Genomic DNA, 18,627 nt, shown 5'->3' with positions numbered 1-18,627 from the left:
CAACGATGGAGAACAGGTAGCGGCACGTTTTCAAGAAGGTATGTCAGCAATCAAAGACTGGATGGAGGCCAACTGTCTTAGGTTGAATACTGAGAAGACGGAGGTAGTCATTTTCGGCAAGATTTCTCCACAGTGGTCATCAGTGTGGTGGCCCTCCTCTCTAGGAGCCTTACCACTACCATCTGAAAGGGTTAGAAATTTGGGAATAGTCTTTGATGAGAAGCTCAATTTTGTGGCACACGCCAATAAAACTGTGGCCAATGCTCATCATAAACTTAGACTTATACGAAAGATTATTCCATTCCTCTCGGAAAGCGCTGCAAAAACAGTGGTGAGCTCACTTGTGCTCTGTTCTTTAGACTACTGTAATGGCTTATTTGCCAATGCACAAGTCCGGGTAATCTCCAAACTGCAAATGATTCAAAACGCGGCAGCTAGATTACTCTCCAGGACCCCCAAATTTAAATCGATTAGTCAAACCATCAGAAGTTATCATTGGCTCACAATTAAAAACCGGATACAATTTAAATTACTTTGTCTGACGTTTAAAGCCATCCACAACCAAGGGCCGAAGTTTCTCCAAGAGCAGCTCTCCACCTATCGCCCCTCAAGACAACTTAGATCGATGTCGCTGCATCAATTGGCAGTACCTCGTACTAGGACGGTCACATGGGGAGACAGACGTTTTACGGTGATCGCAGCCAGACTCTGGAATGCGCTCCCTTTAACAATTAGATCGAGTCAATCCCTGCTTCAGTTCAGGAAACTGTTGAAGACGTGGCTGTTTAACCAGTAAGGAGTCAATTCAGCAACAGGCTACCACTCTCAGAGACTCTAAGTGAAATTTTAGCGCCAAGACACCCAAGGGCATACGTATGCGCTTTACAAATTCTAATAATAAATAATAAATAAATAAATATGCCAAGTATTGAGCACCACCGCCATGACAGTCAGAAGGATCACCCTCCCCCGCTTCCCATAGAGCCAAAATGTGTACTCACCTCCGGGCCACTTGCATGCCTGTCAGCCTGGACCGATGGCCCCTGCTGTGGGGAAAAAGACAATGAATGTTCAGCTGTCTGATTACATCGTGAAAAACGATCTGCTGGACGATACGCAGTTCGAGTTTCGCAAACTCCATGGCACCGAGACGGCCCTTATTAAAGCTGCTGATGATATTAGAACCATCAGAGACCAGGGAGGGACAGCAGTCCTCGTAATGTTGGACTTATCGGCGGCCTTCGACACGGTCAATCACTCTATCTTGATTGACCGTGTCGGTAATCTGGGCATCCGATCCAGTGCTAAAGATCTGCTTGCTTCGTTTCTTGCTAGCAGAACACAAGCAGTTACGCTGGGATCATTTAAATCACCAGAACTTGCCCTACCCTGTGGAGTTCCTCAAGGCTCATCTCTAAGTCTGACACTGTTTAATATCTATGTGTCGGACTTAGCAAGAGTTATTAAGATCTACCAGATGAGCCTTACCTCCTATGCTGATGATACTCAGCTGGTGCTCGCTATTAACAACGATGGAGAACAGGTAGCGGCACGTTTTCAAGAAGGTATGTCAGCAATCAAAGACTGGATGGAGGCCAACTGTCTTAGGTTGAATACTGAGAAGACGGAGGTAGTCATTTTCGGCAAGATTTCTCCACAGTGGTCATCAGTGTGGTGGCCCTCCTCTCTAGGAGCCTTACCAATACCATCTGAAAGGGTTAGAAATTTGGGAATAGTCTTTGATGAGAAGCTCAATTTTGTGGCACACGCCAATAAAACTGTGGCCAATGCTCATCATAAACTTAGACTTATACGAAAGATTATTCCATTCCTCTCGGAAAGCGCTGCAAAAACAGTGGTGAGCTCACTTGTGCTCTGTTCTTTAGACTACTGTAATGGCTTATTTGCCAATGCACAAGTCCGGGTAATCTCCTAACTGCAAATGATTCAAAACGCGGCAGCTAGATTACTCTCCAGGACCCCCAAATTTAAATCGATTAGTCAAACCATCAGAAGTTATCATTGGCTCACAATTAAAAACCGGATACAATTTAAATTACTTTGTCTGACGTTTAAAGCCATCCACAACCAAGGGCCGAAGTTTCTCCAAGAGCAGCTCTCCACCTATCGCCCCTCAAGACAACTTAGATCGATGTCGCTGCATCAATTGGCAGTACCTCGTACTAGGACGGTCACATGGGGAGACAGACGTTTTACGGTGATCGCAGCCAGACTCTGGAATGCGCTCCCTTTAACAATTAGATCGAGTCAATCCCTGCTTCAGTTCAGGAAACTGTTGAAGACGTGGCTGTTTAACCAGTAAGGAGTCAATTCAGCAACAGGCTACCACTCTCAGAGACCCTAAGTGAAATTTTTGCGCCAAGACACCCAAGGGCATACGTATGCGCTTTACAAATTCTAATAATAAATAATAAATAAATAAATATGCCAAGTATTGAGCACCACCGCCATGACAGTCAGAAGGATCACCCTCCCCCGCTTCCCATAGAGCCAAAATGTGTACTCACCTCCGGGCCACTTGCATGCCTGTCAGCCTGGACCGATGGCCCCTGCTGTGGGGAAAAAGACAATGAATGTTCAGCTGTCTGATTACATCGTGAAAAACGATCTGCTGGACGATACGCAGTTCGAGTTTCGCAAACTCCATGGCACCGAGACGGCCCTTATTAAAGCTGCTGATGATATTAGAACCATCAGAGACCAGGGAGGGACAGCAGTCCTTGTAATGTTGGACTTATCGGCGGCCTTCGACACGGTCAATCACTCTATCTTGATTGACCGTGTCGGTAATCTGGGCATCCGATCCAGTGCTAAAGATCTGCTTGCTTCGTTTCTTGCTAGCAGAACACAAGCAGTTACGCTGGGATCATTTAAATCACCAGAACTTGCCCTACCCTGTGGAGTTCCTCAAGGCTCATCTCTAAGTCTGACACTGTTTAATATCTATGTGTCGGACTTAGCAAGAGTTATTAAGATCTACCAGATGAGCCTTACCTCCTATGCTGATGATACTCAGCTGGTGCTCGCTATTAACAACGATGGAGAACAGGTAGCGGCACGTTTTCAAGAAGGTATGTCAGCAATCAAAGACTGGATGGAGGCCAACTGTCTTAGGTTGAATACTGAGAAGACGGAGGTAGTCATTTTCGGCAAGATTTCTCCACAGTGGTCATCAGTGTGGTGGCCCTCCTCTCTAGGAGCCTTACCAATACCATCTGAAAGGGTTAGAAATTTGGGAATAGTCTTTGATGAGAAGCTCAATTTTGTGGCACACGCCAATAAAACTGTGGCCAATGCTCATCATAAACTTAGACTTATACGAAAGATTATTCCATTCCTCTCGGAAAGCGCTGCAAAAACAGTGGTGAGCTCACTTGTGCTCTGTTCTTTAGACTACTGTAATGGCTTATTTGCCAATGCACAAGTCCGGGTAATCTCCAAACTGCAAATGATTCAAAACGCGGCAGCTAGATTACTCTCCAGGACCCCCAAATTTAAATCGATTAGTCAAACCATCAGAAGTTATCATTGGCTCACAATTAAAAACCGGATACAATTTAAATTACTTTGTCTGACGTTTAAAGCCATCCACAACCAAGGGCCGAAGTTTCTCCAAGAGCAGCTCTCCACCTATCGCCCCTCAAGACAACTTAGATCGATGTCGCTGCATCAATTGGCAGTACCTCGTACTAGGACGGTCACATGGGGAGACAGACGTTTTACGGTGATCGCAGCCAGACTCTGGAATGCGCTCCCTTTAACAATTAGATCGAGTCAATCCCTGCTTCAGTTCAGGAAACTGTTGAAGACGTGGCTGTTTAACCAGTAAGGAGTCAATTCAGCAACAGGCTACCACTCTCAGAGACCCTAAGTGAAATTTTAGCGCCAAGACACCCAAGGGCATACGTATGCGCTTTACAAATTCTAATAATAAATAATAAATAAATAAATATGCCAAGTATTGAGCACCACCGCCATGACAGTCAGAAGGATCACCCTCCCCCGCTTCCCATAGAGCCAAAATGTGTACTCACCTCCGGGCCACTTGCATGCCTGTCAGCCTGGACCGATGGCCCCTGCTGTGGGGAAAAAGCCCAGTCAGTGATCACCTGCAGTTGGGTCACCCAATAATATAGTCTCAGGTTAGGGAGAGCAATACCACAATCCAGGGGCTTTCTCGGGAAGGTGGTCATAGCAATCTGCTGTGCCCTGCTGCCATACAACAACCTCCTTGTCACGCCGGCCACCTCCCGAGGAAATTGGGAGCCTGTTCCAATGAGCCACAACGGCTCTGTAGGAGTTCAAGATCTTCTGAAGGTTTTCTCTAATGAACCATTCTTATAATTGGGCTCGCCAATGCTTATTTACTAGCGTCGGGCTTCTGAGCTGAGTTTTGGGCACAGGTACCTTTTCTTTTACAAATTAAGCACTGTCACAGTCTTGCATGTCACTTTTGAATCCACGGCCAAGGTTTGTTTGTTTTACTGAGAGGCTTCTTGAAAATTCTACCGTTTGCATGGTAGCGATTATAATCACTCGGAGCCAAAACAGATTGCCTCATTAATTTGGAAAAGTCACTTCTCGTTCTTGTGTTTTCTTTCACACACGATGACAAAGCTTCGCATCTCTCGGCAGGCAAGTAAGTACATCAGTCCAGGATCGTCCCTATCCGGGTAGTAACGCTCTCACTGGCTCCTACTCTGTGCTGCCTCCTGACTGTTCATCCATATGCTGTGTTGTTTGACTGATGACTTCGTCCTTCGGGTGGAACCCAATTTGCCACTTTCAGTTATTGTAGATACTCAAGTGTGCCATTGGCAAACATAAGTGCTCTATGGTTTTCCTCTGTAAGAAATTGGAATGCAGCTCCTGAGGGCAAATACAACCAGTGGCATTTAACAAATGGAATAGCCTGTATCATTAAATGCTAAACATGCCACCTATGCCTAAAAACTATTTTCTCCTAATAATATCCTCTTGGTACCTGATGTGCCATACATAACAGTCATCACCCAGAGCACCAGAAACATAAGCAACACTGAAGGCAAAAGCCAGCAGAGCAGCTCAAAGGTTGGCTGTTACTGTTAGTCGTGTACTTGGTTGGACAGGCATATAGGGCAATAAGGCGGTGCTCGGTGGGCTGGTCTGACAGTTCATTATGCATGCTACTTTTTGGGTGTTTATGGGCCTGTTCTATGGTCTGCTGTGCCTTTTACATATCCTCCTCACGCTCTCTCTTGTCATGCATTATCCCCAGCCCTTTACAGCTACTCTTTCCCTATTTTCTTTCCCTATTTTTTAAATTCCTTTTTCCATCGGTGTCATTTAACTTCCAACTCCCCTCCCTCATAAACTATTTCCCATTTTCTGGTTCTCCAGAGTCGTGAGGTCATGTGAATGGCAACAGCGCTACGCAAATATGATCACTCCAATGCAAACGAACAAACAAAAATAAAAAAACATTGTCATTAACAACGCCAACAGGTCTAACTTGCATTGCAGATGCTTGTTTAACCTACTGCAGAGCTGCTCTCAAAGAAACCCGGAAGAGGTGATAATCTTCCAACTCATACGATGGATCCATGTTTTACACAATATCAGTTCCCTTCAAACGATCACCTGGTAAGGAGCTGATATCACACAGTGTGCACAAAATTAACTGGAAACCCTGTAGAGGTCCAGGTTTTGAGCTAATTGTTAGTGGCTCTGCAAACCCAATGTTGATTACGGGGTGTGAAACCTCCCTAGGACATCTGCCACAGCTTCAGAATATATATCTTTTTTTGGTGTTGGATTTGCAAGGCAGTGAACTAAAGTGCCTGAGGCTGTGGATGTCACAAACCCTTGCCTTCTCCAAGGCCCTTCCCCTCTTCACACAGTGAACATTTTTTACAAGTTGCTGGTCGGAGGTGGCCATGACGGTTATGAAGCTGGGGCTCTCTCTGCACCAGGACATGGTGGGATAAGGACTGAAGACAGAGACAGTGGGTTAGGACTGGAGTGGATGTGCAGCATGGGCTCTTGTTAGCTTAGTGCAGCTTATCTTACGTCATCCCAATAGTGGCTGAGCGTCACAGATTAAGTTTTTGTTTTATACCCTGCTCTTGCAAGCACTCAAAGTATTGTTGCTCAAGGGTTACTCAATGTAGCCTCAGTCAATATATTCGCAAGGTACTGGTTGGTTGCATTATGTGGACCTCTAGTTTTATTTCATGATTTATGAACTAGTATCTATTGGGGGTGGGTGGGAGAAAGAAATATTTTAACATACCTACTAGAATGTGGTGCATTTTTTTCTTACCCTTAGCGCTTTTGTGCTTTTGACGGCCATGTATCAACATACACCCTCTTGCGTCATAGTGTCTGCGTTATTTGAAGCGTATGTCCCTTTCAGTCCCAAAACTATGCTGTAAGGCATTTCCCACTTTGTATGTGTGTTATATAATGCAGCACACGTGAAAAGTTGAAAAAAACGAGGAGATATACAAATATTTCTCATTGTTTTGTGGAGATATACGGTTGTGTAAAAACGCTTGGATGGTTGCATTGGAATGCCTAAGTACCACCTATGGAATGGCCCCTTGATGCAAAGTAACACAAAGCAGCGTAAAGCATAACTTAGTGTTACTTTGCGATACTATCCAAGCAAATCCAGATTGGGTTGGATAGTAAATCCCACACGGATACTCTGCGCTGGGTTTGCATCACAAAAATCACACAAACCCAGCGCAAAGCTTTAGTAAATCTGGGCCTTTGTGTGAATCTGAAATTAGGGTAAAGCTTTCAATCAATCAATCATAACATTTGGGGGGGGGGGCTGCTACTGCTCGAAGAGCCAGGTCTTGAGGAGTCTTCTGAAGGCCAGCAGGCCCTGAGTCTGTCGTAGGCAGGTGGGGAGAGTGTTCCAGGTCTTGGCTGCGAGGTAGGAGAAGGATCTGCCACCGGCGGTGGTTTTCCGGATGCGTGGAACTGTGGCGAGGGGGAGGTTGGTGGAGCGGAGGCTGCGGGTTGGGGTGTAGAAGCTGAGACGGTCGTTGAGGTATGCTGGTCCGGTGCTGTGTAGGGCTTTGTGTGCGTGGATGAGGAGTTTGAAGGTGATCCTCTTCTTGACGGGGAGCCATTGCAGGCCTCTCAGGTGGGGTGTGATGTGGCTGCGTCGGGGGACGTCGAGGATCAGTCATGCCGAAGCGTTCTGGATGCGTTGCAGCCGTCTCAGGAGCTTGGTTGTTGTTCCTGCGTAGAGGGCGTTCCCGTAGTCTAGTCTGCTGGTGACGAGGGCCTGGGTGACGGTTTTTCTTGTGTTGGAGAGGATCCATTTGAAGATCCTGCGGAGCATTCGGAGGGTGTTGAAGCAGGAGGCGGAGACGGCGGTGACCTGCTTGGTCATGGAGAGGGCGGAGTCGAGGGTTACCCCCAGGTTACGTGCGTGGTCGCTAGGTTCTGGGGCTGTTCCTAGCGATGTAGGCCAACAGGAGTCGTCCCAGGCTGAGGGTGTGCGGCCGAGGATGAGGACCTCCGTTTTGTCTGAATTCAGCTTCAGCCTGCTGTTCTTCATCCATTCGGCCACGCCCTTCATTCCTCTGTGGAAGTTGGTTTTGGCGGTGTGGGGGTCTTCGGTGAGGGATATGATCAGCTGGGTGTCATCAGCGTAGAAGATGATGTCGAGGCTGTGTTGTCGTGTGGCGTGGGCGAGTGGTGCCATGTAGATATTGAACAGCGTCGGTGTTGGACTTTGGCCCTTAGGGCAGGTTCACCCCTAGACCTTTTGCTTTAAATGGTGACCTGGCAATGGTGATTTTTGGGTTCTGCGCACTTTCACTGTGTTCCAGTGGAAAGTGCGTGCGCACTCTGAGTGCATGTGCTGAGCTAGGCCTGCCCGCCCATAGGAATGCATGGGGAATGTATGTGTCCCTGGTACTTCCTGATGCGTGGGGTGTACAGGCTTGAGTCTGGTATGTGTGAACTCGTGAGAGTGAATGCTGCGAGATGGTGTATGCAGCATGTATGTGTCTAGTAGGGAAGCGCCATTTCTAGACATGGCTGTATGTGTGCTGTGAGGGTGCTGGCGCGTGATTGGCTGGAGCTGGCTGGCATGCCAGGCTCCAGGAAGTCTGGATGGGTCTGCCCGGTGGTGAGTGGGAGATTAGCATGAGTCATGTGTGGGAGGAGTGTACCTGTGTCCTGGATGGGCTGGGTTTTCCCCACACAATGCTGGCTCCACCCCCCTGTGGTGTGTCTAATGACCCAAGCCCTGCCAGTGAATAGAGAGGGTGGTTGAGGTAAACAGAGTACTCAAGAACCAGCTGCGACTGGTTCCGCCCCCACTCTGCACCCTTAGACAAAGGAAAATACTGTATAAAAATGGGGCTGTGTCCCCACTGAAGTTGTTCTTTTCCAGGATCCTGAGGGGGCTGTTGCTGCTGTCGCTGGGCCAGAGGACCGCCACTTGGGGTGTCTCCCTGCCTGGAGACCCAGTGAGCTGGCTCTGGGCCCAGCCTTGCCCCCCTGCCTGCCCAAGGACTTGCTGGAACTCTGCCCTGCTTGCTGAGGGCACCTGGGAGCACTTTATTCTGCTCGTAGCGCTAGGAGCGCGCTTTATGCTCTCTAGCGCTTTATTTTTGATTATAGCGCTTGGAGCGCTGTGATTATCTGCCTAGCGCCTGGGAGCGCTTTGTTTTACTGATTGCGCTTGTGAGCGCTTTGGTTACAGAGGCCGGTGCCCACCCGGCGTTGTCCGCCCTGATCGAGTGCCTACCTCGATCTGTCCTGAAGAGGGGAGCCGGTGCCCACCCGGCGTTTGTGGCAGATTGTGGCCGTGAGGTCTTCCCCCGGGCCGCCGCTCTGCCTACGGCGACCCGGAAGCAGCTGAGAGGCCGGCCAATCGCGGCGCGGCCTGCCCGTAAGTCCCGCCCCCGCAGCCGGAAGCAGGAAGCGGCCGTCTCCTCCGGGGCTCCCGAGGGAGAGACAGAGCCCGGGGGTGTCCCGCCGAGGAGCCTGGACGTGTGCCCCGGGCGGAGTCCGGAAGAGGAGTTCCCTGCCCGACGGAGCAGAGAGAGGAACCTGCAGAGCCCTGGGTGAGTCCCTCCGTTGTCCAAGGACTCCGGGGCATTTGTTCTTAGAGCCTGCAGGGCTCTGGGGGGACATTATTGATTGAGTCCACGAAGGGCTCCGGCGGCCATTTGCGGTAGAGGGGGGCGTCGGGGCATATTGTCGGTGCCCGCCCCCCCTGTGTGCTCACCCCAACCAGTGGTACATTTCTTTACGTAGAGCCCCGAGAGGCTCAAGGCAGGCGCTACATTGGTTCGAAGAGCCTGCGAGGCTCAGGGCAGCATTTGGTGTCTGTGGTGGAGTGGCCCCAGAAGGCCCCACCTTGCCCCCACCTGGTTGTGAGCCCTGAGAGAAGGCCCTAAGAGGGCAAAGGGGGCATTTCCTTGTGCTTCGAGTCCCCAGGAGGGGGACTCCAACTCGCCCGCATTTGTGCTCCAGCCTAAGAGAGGCTTGAGGCACTCCCAGTGTCCCGGGTCCCCCGTGAGGGACCCCCACAGCCCAGTGAGGCTGCATCTGTGCATTCAGAGCCCAGAGGGGCTGCATTGATTGTTTTGCGGGCCAGAGAGGCTCAGGAGACAGTCAGTTGGGCAGAGCCTAGAGAGGCTCCCACGATGGCCCCATCCTCATCTCCAGCTGCCCCGCACTTCGTGAGCAGCTGCCACGTTTAGGCCCTGACTTTGGGACACATGGACAGTCACAGGTGGTGACTTGTGAGATTGGCGCAATTATTATTGTCTTTACACCTCTGAATGAATGTTATGCATTGCATCATGTGTTATGTGCTTCCACTCCCACAGGTATTGTGATGTGTAGGTGGTTGCTTTCTCCCTAGTACAGGTGGTGCTAGTGAGGTCCTAGTTACCAGTGATTACTGGTTGTGTATTTTTGTGCTACAGTGATTTATATTCAAAGTGCTACTTCTGATTCCTGACAGTGGTCCAGGTGGCCCTGTCTTGTACATATCCCCTGTAAATTCTGCCCGTGCCTCTGGCACATTGTAAAGTGTGTGTTTTATCTAATGTGTTTTGGTGTAATACAAAGGCTATTTTTATATAACCTTGTGTGGAGTTTCCTTTGTGGTGGGCCTGGATGTTGTTGCTGGGGTGCATGCGCAAATACTTAACTTACATCGCCTCCAAGTTTAGCCTTGCTGCTCGCGCCACGTTACCTAGAGGGTGAGTGGGGGTTATCTTGGCGTGTAACTCCCTTGCCCTGACTTGGGGGTGGTAGTCTCTGACTGACTTTGGCGAAAGCCCTGGCCAGCCGGGGATCCCATTTCCAACATTGGCGGCAAGCGGTGAGGATAAGGATTTGTGTTTGCGTTGTACCTTAGTGGCAGCTGGCTGCACCACAAAACTCTCCATTTTAGATGACCACATTTTAGGGGATTGTTGTTTTTGGAAGTTTCATATTTTCTTCTCCTAAAGGTATCATTGTGTAATTGTGTCCAGTGCATTTGTCCCCCGCCCCGCGCCCAGAGTCTGGTACCTGTGTCACATGTGGTCAGGTTGAGAAGTCAGGGGCGGTAGAAACTGCCTTACTAGTCCGAGGGGGGGGTTGTGTGTGGATGACTGGGGTGTGGCACTAGGCAAGTGAGTGTGAGTTCTCTGGGGTAGAGAGCTTGCTGAATACCTTGTGAATTGTGTACTCCTGTGTAGCTCAGACCCCTAGGTTCCCTGTGTGATCTCTTCACCAGAACGTCCGCCAGAATGGAGCCTGCTTTTGATTTCTGTGATCTGTTTAGGTACAGCATGAGAGAGTTGGTAAGGTTCTGTGAAGAGAGAGACATAGGGGTGGATGAGTCAGACACTCAGTCCGAACTTAGGAGCAGCCTGATCCTATGGCAAAAGGGTCAGTGGGATCTTGAGCGCAGTGAGGAAAGGGCCCGGGCTTCACACCAGGAGGGTGGTGGGTCTGTGGGGAGCCCTGAAGATTCAGAAGAGGAGGAAGAAGATGATAGCACCTGGACGCCAGTAGAGAGTAGAGACCCCATAGATAGGGAGTCCCTTGCTGGGTCCAGCATAGGAGGCAGCGCCTCATCCCTTTCCCTGTCCCCAGAGGAGCTGGAAGATAGGAGGAGAGAAAGGGAGCACCAGCTGGCTTTAGAAAAGCTCAGGTTGGAGCATGCCCAGGCTATGGCACAGCTGGGCATTAGAAAGCAACAGCTGGAGGTTAAGAAGCAACAGCTAGAGACCGAGAGGGTCTTAGCGCAGGGAAGGATAGAGGAGGCTGAGAGGGCCGCCACCAGAGGCAAAGTAGCTCTGGAGGGTAGACTATCCCCTGCGCGCAGTGTTGAGTGTCTGGATCCCCCAGGGAGGGTTGGGTCCAGTGGTGGCAGCTATTTAAATCACAGTGTAGAAAGTCCCAGTTCCCAGAGTATGGTTCCCGTTTCCCCAGAGGAGGAGAATAGGTTGAGGTTTAGGAACCTTAGGAAACCGTCTCATCAGTCTTGGGAAGATTTTGTGGATGACTGTTGTGTAGCCCTGTGTGATTGGGTACGGGAGCCCACGAAATGTGATTGGGACATATTGTTCGACATGGTTCTCAGAGAGCAGATCCTTGGTGTTTGTTGTCTAGAGTTGCGCCAGCACCTGTTGAGTTTGGAATGCGCTGATCCTGATGAGCTGGCGGAGGAAGCAGACCGCTGGGAAAGGGCCAGAGGTTCTGCAGAATCATTGGTGAGGGATTCCGAAAGTAGTGGTTCAGGGATCTTCCAGCCCAGCGTGGTGGAAGAGGCTCAGTGTAGCCCAGCTAGGTCCCAGGATAGCGAGGAGGGTGTAGGGGCTTACTGCCTGGCTCAGTGGAGCAGGAGTGAGGGGGAGACCGAGGTTCCCCAGACGCCCGAAGCCCTGCCTCAGGACTTGGATGGTTTCTTGAGGGAACACCAGGTTGGGGACCTAGGCTGTCCTGTTAGTCCACTTGAGGAGGATCTCCTAGTGAGTAGAGGACCTGGAGTGTCTGTAACCAGAGCTCCTGTGGTTCTAGAGTCTGGCAGTACCGCTCCGGTAGGGAGGGTACAGGAGTCCAGAGTGAGGAGTGATTGGGGGAGTTCCCCAGTGGAAGGACCAGTGGGTCAGGGACTACCCAGTTGGGCTAGGTTCCCGTGTAGTGACCATGGTAACACCACTTCTGGTCTGGGAGATCGTCACGCACTGTCAGGTGGACAGAGGGCGGGAGATCTGCGCCAGACAGACAGTCACACAACAGATTTGTCATTTGTTAGCCTCAGGGGGATTGTGTGTGAATCCCCAGAAGTCCTGGAGTGCCAGGCAATTGTTCCACCAAAGGTTTTAGACCAGAGGTTGGAAGGCCAGGTTCAGGATCAGCCTGAACTGAAGGGTAGGACGACTGTAACCAGTGTCCTGACCGGTTCTTCTTCCAGAAGAACTTCTCCAGGTGGGAGAGGGCAGACCTCTGGAAGGGGGTGCAGAGGGTGGGAGAGCCCACCTCTGACCCCGGTGCAACCTGAGTGGATAAGCCCTGGGTTGGAATGGCGTTCTAGGTGTACCCCTCGCCGGAGGAGGAGGAACCCTAGAAGAAGAGGTAAGGGGAGGAGAGCCTTCCCTGAGATTCCTGGTCCGCCTGAGGTTGTAGGCCCTAGGCTGGAGTACCAGTGGCAGTCTAGTCCTGTCTGGCAGACAGGAAGAGTGGAGAATGGCTCCTATGTGCCAGGGGTTACTACCCCCGCTCTGCGAATTGGCATGAACCAGTGGCACCTGGGTGGCCCAGGGCCTGGTCCTGGCCGCGGACAACTTGGGAGTACCAGTGGGGTAGCCCAGTTGGTCCAGACAGTGTGTTGAGAAGGAATCCCATGGGTTCACCGTGGCGTAGAACAGGAGGGTGTCCCTGTAGTTGCGGGCCCGCGTCCGTGTTCTATCGCCCCAAGCAGGGAAGTCCATCACGGTGGTGATCGGTCTACCCTGCGTTTTGGCTGGAAGGGGGTTGTGTTGGACTTTGGCCCTTAGGGCAGGTTCACCCCTAGACTTTTTGCTTTAAATGGTGACCTGGCAATGGTGATTTTTGGGTTCTGCGCACTTTCACTGTGTTCCAGTGGAAAGTGCGTGCGCACTCTGAGTGCATGTGCTGAGCTAGGCCTGCCCGCCCATAGGAATGCATGGGGAATGTATGTGTCCCTGGTAGTTCCTGATGCGTGGGGTGTACAGGCTTGAGTCTGGTATGTGTGAACTCGTGAGAGTGAATGCTGCGAGATGGTGTATGCAGCATGTATGTGTCTAGTAGGGAAGCGCCATTTCTAGACATGGCTGTATGTGTGCTGTGAGGGTGCTGGCGCGTGATTGGCTGGAGCTGGCTGGCATGCCAGGCTCCAGGAAGTCTGGATGGGTCTGCCCGGTGGTGAGTGGGAGATTAGCATGAGTCATGTGTGGGAGGAGTGTACCTGTGTCCTGGATGGGCTGGGTTTTCCCCACACAATGCTGGCTCCGCCCCCCTGTGGTGTGTCTAATGACCCAAGCCCTGCCAGTGAATAGAGAGGGTGGTTGAGGTAAACAGAGTACTCAAGAACCAGCTGCGACTGGTTACGCCCCCACTCTGCACCCTCAGACAAAGGAAAATACTGTATAAAAATGGGGCTGTGTCCCCACTGAAGTTGTTCTTTTCCAGGATCCTGAGGGGGCTGTTGCTGCTGTCGCTGGGCCAGAGGACCGCCACTTGGGGTGTCTCCCTGCCTGGAGACCCAGTGAGCTGTCTCTGGGCCCAGCCTTGCCCCCCTGCCTGCCCAAGGACTTGCTGGAACTCTGCCCTGCTTGCTGAGGGCACCTGGGAGCACTTTATTCTGCTCGTAGCGCTAGGAGCGGGCTTTATGCCCTCTAGCGCTTTATTTTTGATTATAGCGCTTGGAGCGCTGTGATTATCTGCCTAGCGCCTGGGAGCGCTTTGTTTTACTGATTGCGCTTGTGAGCGCTTTGGTTACAGAGGCCGGTGCCCACCCGGCGTTGTCCGCCCTGATCGAGTGCCTACCTCGATCTGTCCTGAAGAGGGGAGCCGGTGCCCACCCGGCGTTTGTGGCAGATTGTGGCCGTGAGGTCTTCCCCCGGGCCGCCGCTCTGCCTACGGCGACCCGGAAGCAGCTGAGAGTCCGGCAAATCGCGGCGCGGCCTGCCCGTAAGTCCCGCCCCCGCAGCCGGAAGCAGGAAGCAGCCGTCTCCTCCGGGGCTCCCGAGGGAGAGACAGAGCCCGGGGGTGTCCCGCCGAGGAGCCTGGACGTGTGCCCCGGGCGCAGTCCGGAAGAGGAGTTCCCTGCCCGACGGAGCAGAGAGAGGAACCTGCAGAGCCCTGGGTGAGTCCCTCCGTTGTCCAAGGACTCCGGGGCATTTGTTCTTAGAGCCTGCAGGGCTCTGGGGGGACATTATTGATTGAGTCCACGAAGGGCTCCGGCGGCCATTTGCGGTAGAGGGGGGCGTCGGGGCATATTGTCGGTGCCCGCCCCCCCTGTGTGCTCACCCCAACCAGTGGTACATTTCTTTACGTAGAGCCCCGAGAGGCTCAAGGCAGGCGCTACATTGGTTCGAAGAGCCTGCGAGGCTCAGGGCAGCATTTGGTTTCTGTGGTGGAGTGGCCCCAGAAGGCCCCACCTTGCCCCCACCTGGTTGTGAGCCCTGAGAGAAGGCCCTAAGAGGGCAAAGGGGGCATTTCCTTGTGCTTCGAGTCCCCAGGAGGGGGACTCCAACACGCCCGCCTTTGTGCTCCAGCCTAAGAGAGGCTTGAGGCACTCCCAGTGTCCCGGGTCCCCCGTGAGGGACCCCCACCGCCCAGTGAGGCTGCATCTGTGCATTCAGAGCCCAGAGGGGCTGCATTGATTGTTTTGCGGGCCAGAGAGGCTCAGGAGACAGTCAGTTGGGCAGAGCCTAGAGAGGCTCCCACGATGGCCCCATCCTCATCTCCAGCTGCCCAGCACTTCGTGAGCAGCTGCCACGTTTAGGCCCTGACATTGGGACACATGGACAGTCACAGGTGGTGACTTGTGAGATTGGCGCAATTATTATTGTCTTTACACCTCTGAATGAATGTTATGCATTGCATCATGTGTTATGTGCTTCCACTCCCACAGGTATTGTGATGTGTAGGTGGTTGCTTTCTCCCTAGTACAGGTGGTGCTAGTGAGGTCCTAGTTACCAGTGATTACTGGTTGTGTATTTTTGTGCTACAGTGATTTATATTCAAAGTGCTACTTCTGATTCCTGACAGTGGTCCAGGTGGCCCTGTCTTGTACATATCCCCTGTAAATTCTGCCCGTGCCTCTGGCACATTGTAAAGTGTGTGTTTTATCTAATGTGTTTTGGTGTAATACAAAGGCTATTTTTATATAACCTTGTGTGGAGTTTCCTTTGTGGTGGGCCTGGATGTTGTTGCTGGGGTGCATGAGCAAATACTTAACTTACATCACCTCCAAGTTTAGCCTTGCTGCTCGCGCCACGTCACCTAGAGGGTGAGTGGGGGTTATCTTGGCGTGTAACTCCCTTGCCCTGACTTGGGGGTGGTGGTCTCTGACTGACTTTGGCGAAAGCCCTGGCCAGCCGGGGATCCCATTTCCAACAGTCGGGCTGAGGGATGATCCCCGTGGAACGCCGCAGATGATCTCGGTGGTCTTGGAGCGGAAGGGTGGGAGGCGGACGCTCTGGGTTCTGCCGGAGAGGAAGGATGTGGTCCAGGCCAGGGCTTTCTCTTGGATTCTGGCATCATGAGGGCATGCTGTTAGGGTGTGGTGGCAGACCGTGTCGAAGGCTGCTGATAGGTCCAGGAGGATGAGGGTGGCTGTTTCTCCTTTGTCATTAAGGATCCTGATGTCGTCGGTGGCAGCGATGAGGGCGGTCTCGGTGCTGTGGTTGCTGCGGAAGCCTGACTGGGATGGGTCTAGGATGTCGTTGTCTTCGAGGTAGCGGGTCAGCTGTCTGTTGACGATATTCTCAGTAATCTTAGCCGGGAAGAGAAGCAGGGAGATGGGCCGGAAGTTCTTGAGGTCCTAGGGGTCCGCCTTGGGTTTCTTCAGTAGGGCGTTGATCTCGGCGTGCTTCCAGCTTTCCGGGAAGCTTGCTGTCTCGAAGGAGATGTTGATTGAGGTGGGGTGCGATGGCTCTGCAGGCTTTGTTGAAGATATGGTGAGGGCATGGGTCAGATGGGGATCCAGAGTGGATGGAGTTCATGGTCTTGATGGTGTCTTCGTCGCTGACATTGGACCAAGCGGTCAGTCGACTGATGCGGGTGGTGGTCGCAGCGGTGGTGGTCTCGGTGGTGGATGCGGGGGTGGCGGTGTTGAAGCTGTCGTGGATGTCGGTGATCTTGCGGTGAAAGAAGGTGGCCAGTGAGTCGCACAGGTCTTGTGATGGTGGTATGTTGTTGGTGTTGGAGCTGGGGCTGGAGAGTTCTTTCACGATGTTGAAGATGTTATGAGTTTGTTCCAGTGACTGGATTTACTGTTAGCAAAGCCATGCAAGATCCATATTGAACATTGGGGCAGGAGAAGAAAATGTTTTGTAAAAGGGTAAAAGAAACCGCTAGCTTGATGGATTAGGGGCTTTTTAGCTTGCAGAGCTTTTTCTCTTAGTTTCTTTCATGGCAAAAGTTATTTGGCAATGCATTTTAGAATAACAGGTGTCGCTGATTTGTATTGGGAACAACTGATAAACAGCCAACCAACAAACCATATTAGGGCTAATTCTAGAAAACGAATTCTGTATTAAACAAATTCAAAAACTGTAGAACATGTGCAGAATATCCTACTAGTCACAAAAATACTTCAGAAATCAGAACAAAGCAAGAAAGACATTTTAATTTCACACTAGTACCTCTGTTTCAATAATTTCCATTTTTTTCCACTGTAGATTCAATATTTTGTGCAACGGCGCCCGTCCTTAAAGACTTTACTCATCGACAGTTACAGCGAGGTTCTTTTGTAAGTTTCCTTTCATTGACTTCTGTATTCAGCCCTGTGCAACTGCATGGATTCTGAAGGTAGTGGAAAATCAGTTGAGTTCCTTCTGCCCACCAATGTACAAGTTTCTAAAATGTCCTGAACAGTATCTTGCATGATAAATAATATTTTCTGCAACCCTTGCTAAATTGTCTTAGCAAGAATTCCTTCACAGAAATATATATATTATGTATGAATTGTTCTGAAGAAATAGTATATTCAGAGTGTTTTTGCTAGTACACTAGGAAAATAGTATGTCTCATTGCTGCGCAAATCGAAGAACTCTCCCATCAAAAAACGATTCCAAATTAAAATAAACTGCCCTAGAAAGCTATTGAGAGGGACATGATTTTGTAATGTTTCTAAATTATGAATTTGTATTGTTCATATTATTTCACTGTACAGCAGGTTGTAAGATATAGGTCGAATGTTGCTAAAATACTTACTATGCAATTACCGATAACTTGATAGTTCTAATGAAAATATATCACGATCACTAACAGTACTAAATAAACCTATGCCAATTGATCAAAATATATACCCTAGCTAGAAGTTTAGAATGTAAACTTATACTTACAAATAAATAAACTGTCTTTTTTAGGCATTGACTCTTAGAATATTTAAATAGTCAAACACTTTGAACTAGATTAAGAAGTGTAAGCAGTACAGAAGGTGGGAGTGAGACCTTCCAAATTAAAATAGAATTTGTAGAATTTGCAGAAATGCCTTTTCTCCACTTGATTCTCTTCATGCAATAGCGCGTGGTGAAGGGTGACCTTGAAGTTGTTTAGTAAATACACTCCTACAGAGACAGCAGTAGGTGCCGTCATTCCCCAAATAGTACACAATGATGTACTTTGAAACCAAGTAAAAGACGAAACAGCTTGATTTCCGCAAGATCTTTCGACAACCTTGTCTTTGAGGAAATGTGTTATGCATTGGATGCAGCATAAATAATGCTTATACTTTACATACCTGGACAATATCTTAAAATGCTTGAGTGCTTTATTCAATGAAACAATTTCCAGTTTGACATGATTGATGAACTCATATTAATGGCCAATAAATGTTTATGAAACCATGTTTCATGGCCATGAATGTGCTGAGTTGTAAACAAGTGGAACTTTCTGAAAACAATTCTCAATAAATCCATTTATGGTTCTTTACAAAATAAACCCTATTACCTTATGCTCCATACAGGTAAATAGTTACCATACGTACCTGTAGAACTTCTATAGCAATCCAATTTGAACAAAGATCTGTGCAGAAAGGCACAGTTGGAGTGGAGGATCTTGATAAAAAATAAATCATGGGTTTCAGAATTGTTCTTTGTGTTCACAACTCTCTGCTCTTGTAAGATCTTTACATAGGAACAGCCAAAGGTATGCCTGGCTTTGTACAGTGGTGCATGAAATCTACTATTTGGAGCATTTTGAACATCTTCAAACTGTCATGTGAACTAGATACAATAACTAGCAAGTAAAATGCATTGTATGTATAGCGTAATCCTTCCTCTAACAAAGTATTTGCTCATAATTAATAGGTTACCCACCTATAGGCCAGTCAAAATTGACTGATTTGCAGAGGCTTGGGAGCACGTTGCAAACTTTATTTGAGCTTCATTGAGGGGC

The 18,627-nt window shown here is 50.0% G+C and overlaps 1 protein-coding gene across 1 annotated transcript in view; it reads left to right on the top strand.

The window, feature by feature from the left end:
• TRPV1 (transient receptor potential cation channel subfamily V member 1) overlaps positions 1-18,627 on the top strand; it is a 544,023-nt gene that overhangs the window by 289,221 nt on the left and 236,175 nt on the right. The window contains exon 10 of the mRNA XM_078679941.1: positions 16,908-16,978. Coding sequence (XP_078536067.1) covers positions 16,908-16,978 — 71 coding nt within the window. The remainder of the gene's footprint in view (positions 1-16,907; positions 16,979-18,627) is intronic.

Source organism: Lissotriton helveticus, chromosome 3_1 (assembly GCF_964261635.1).
Source record: "Lissotriton helveticus chromosome 3_1, aLisHel1.1, whole genome shotgun sequence".
Classification (NCBI taxonomy): Eukaryota; Metazoa; Chordata; class Amphibia; order Caudata; family Salamandridae; genus Lissotriton; species Lissotriton helveticus.
Note: the sequence above shows the minus strand (reverse complement) of the source record. Positions and strands in the feature narration are given on the sequence as shown.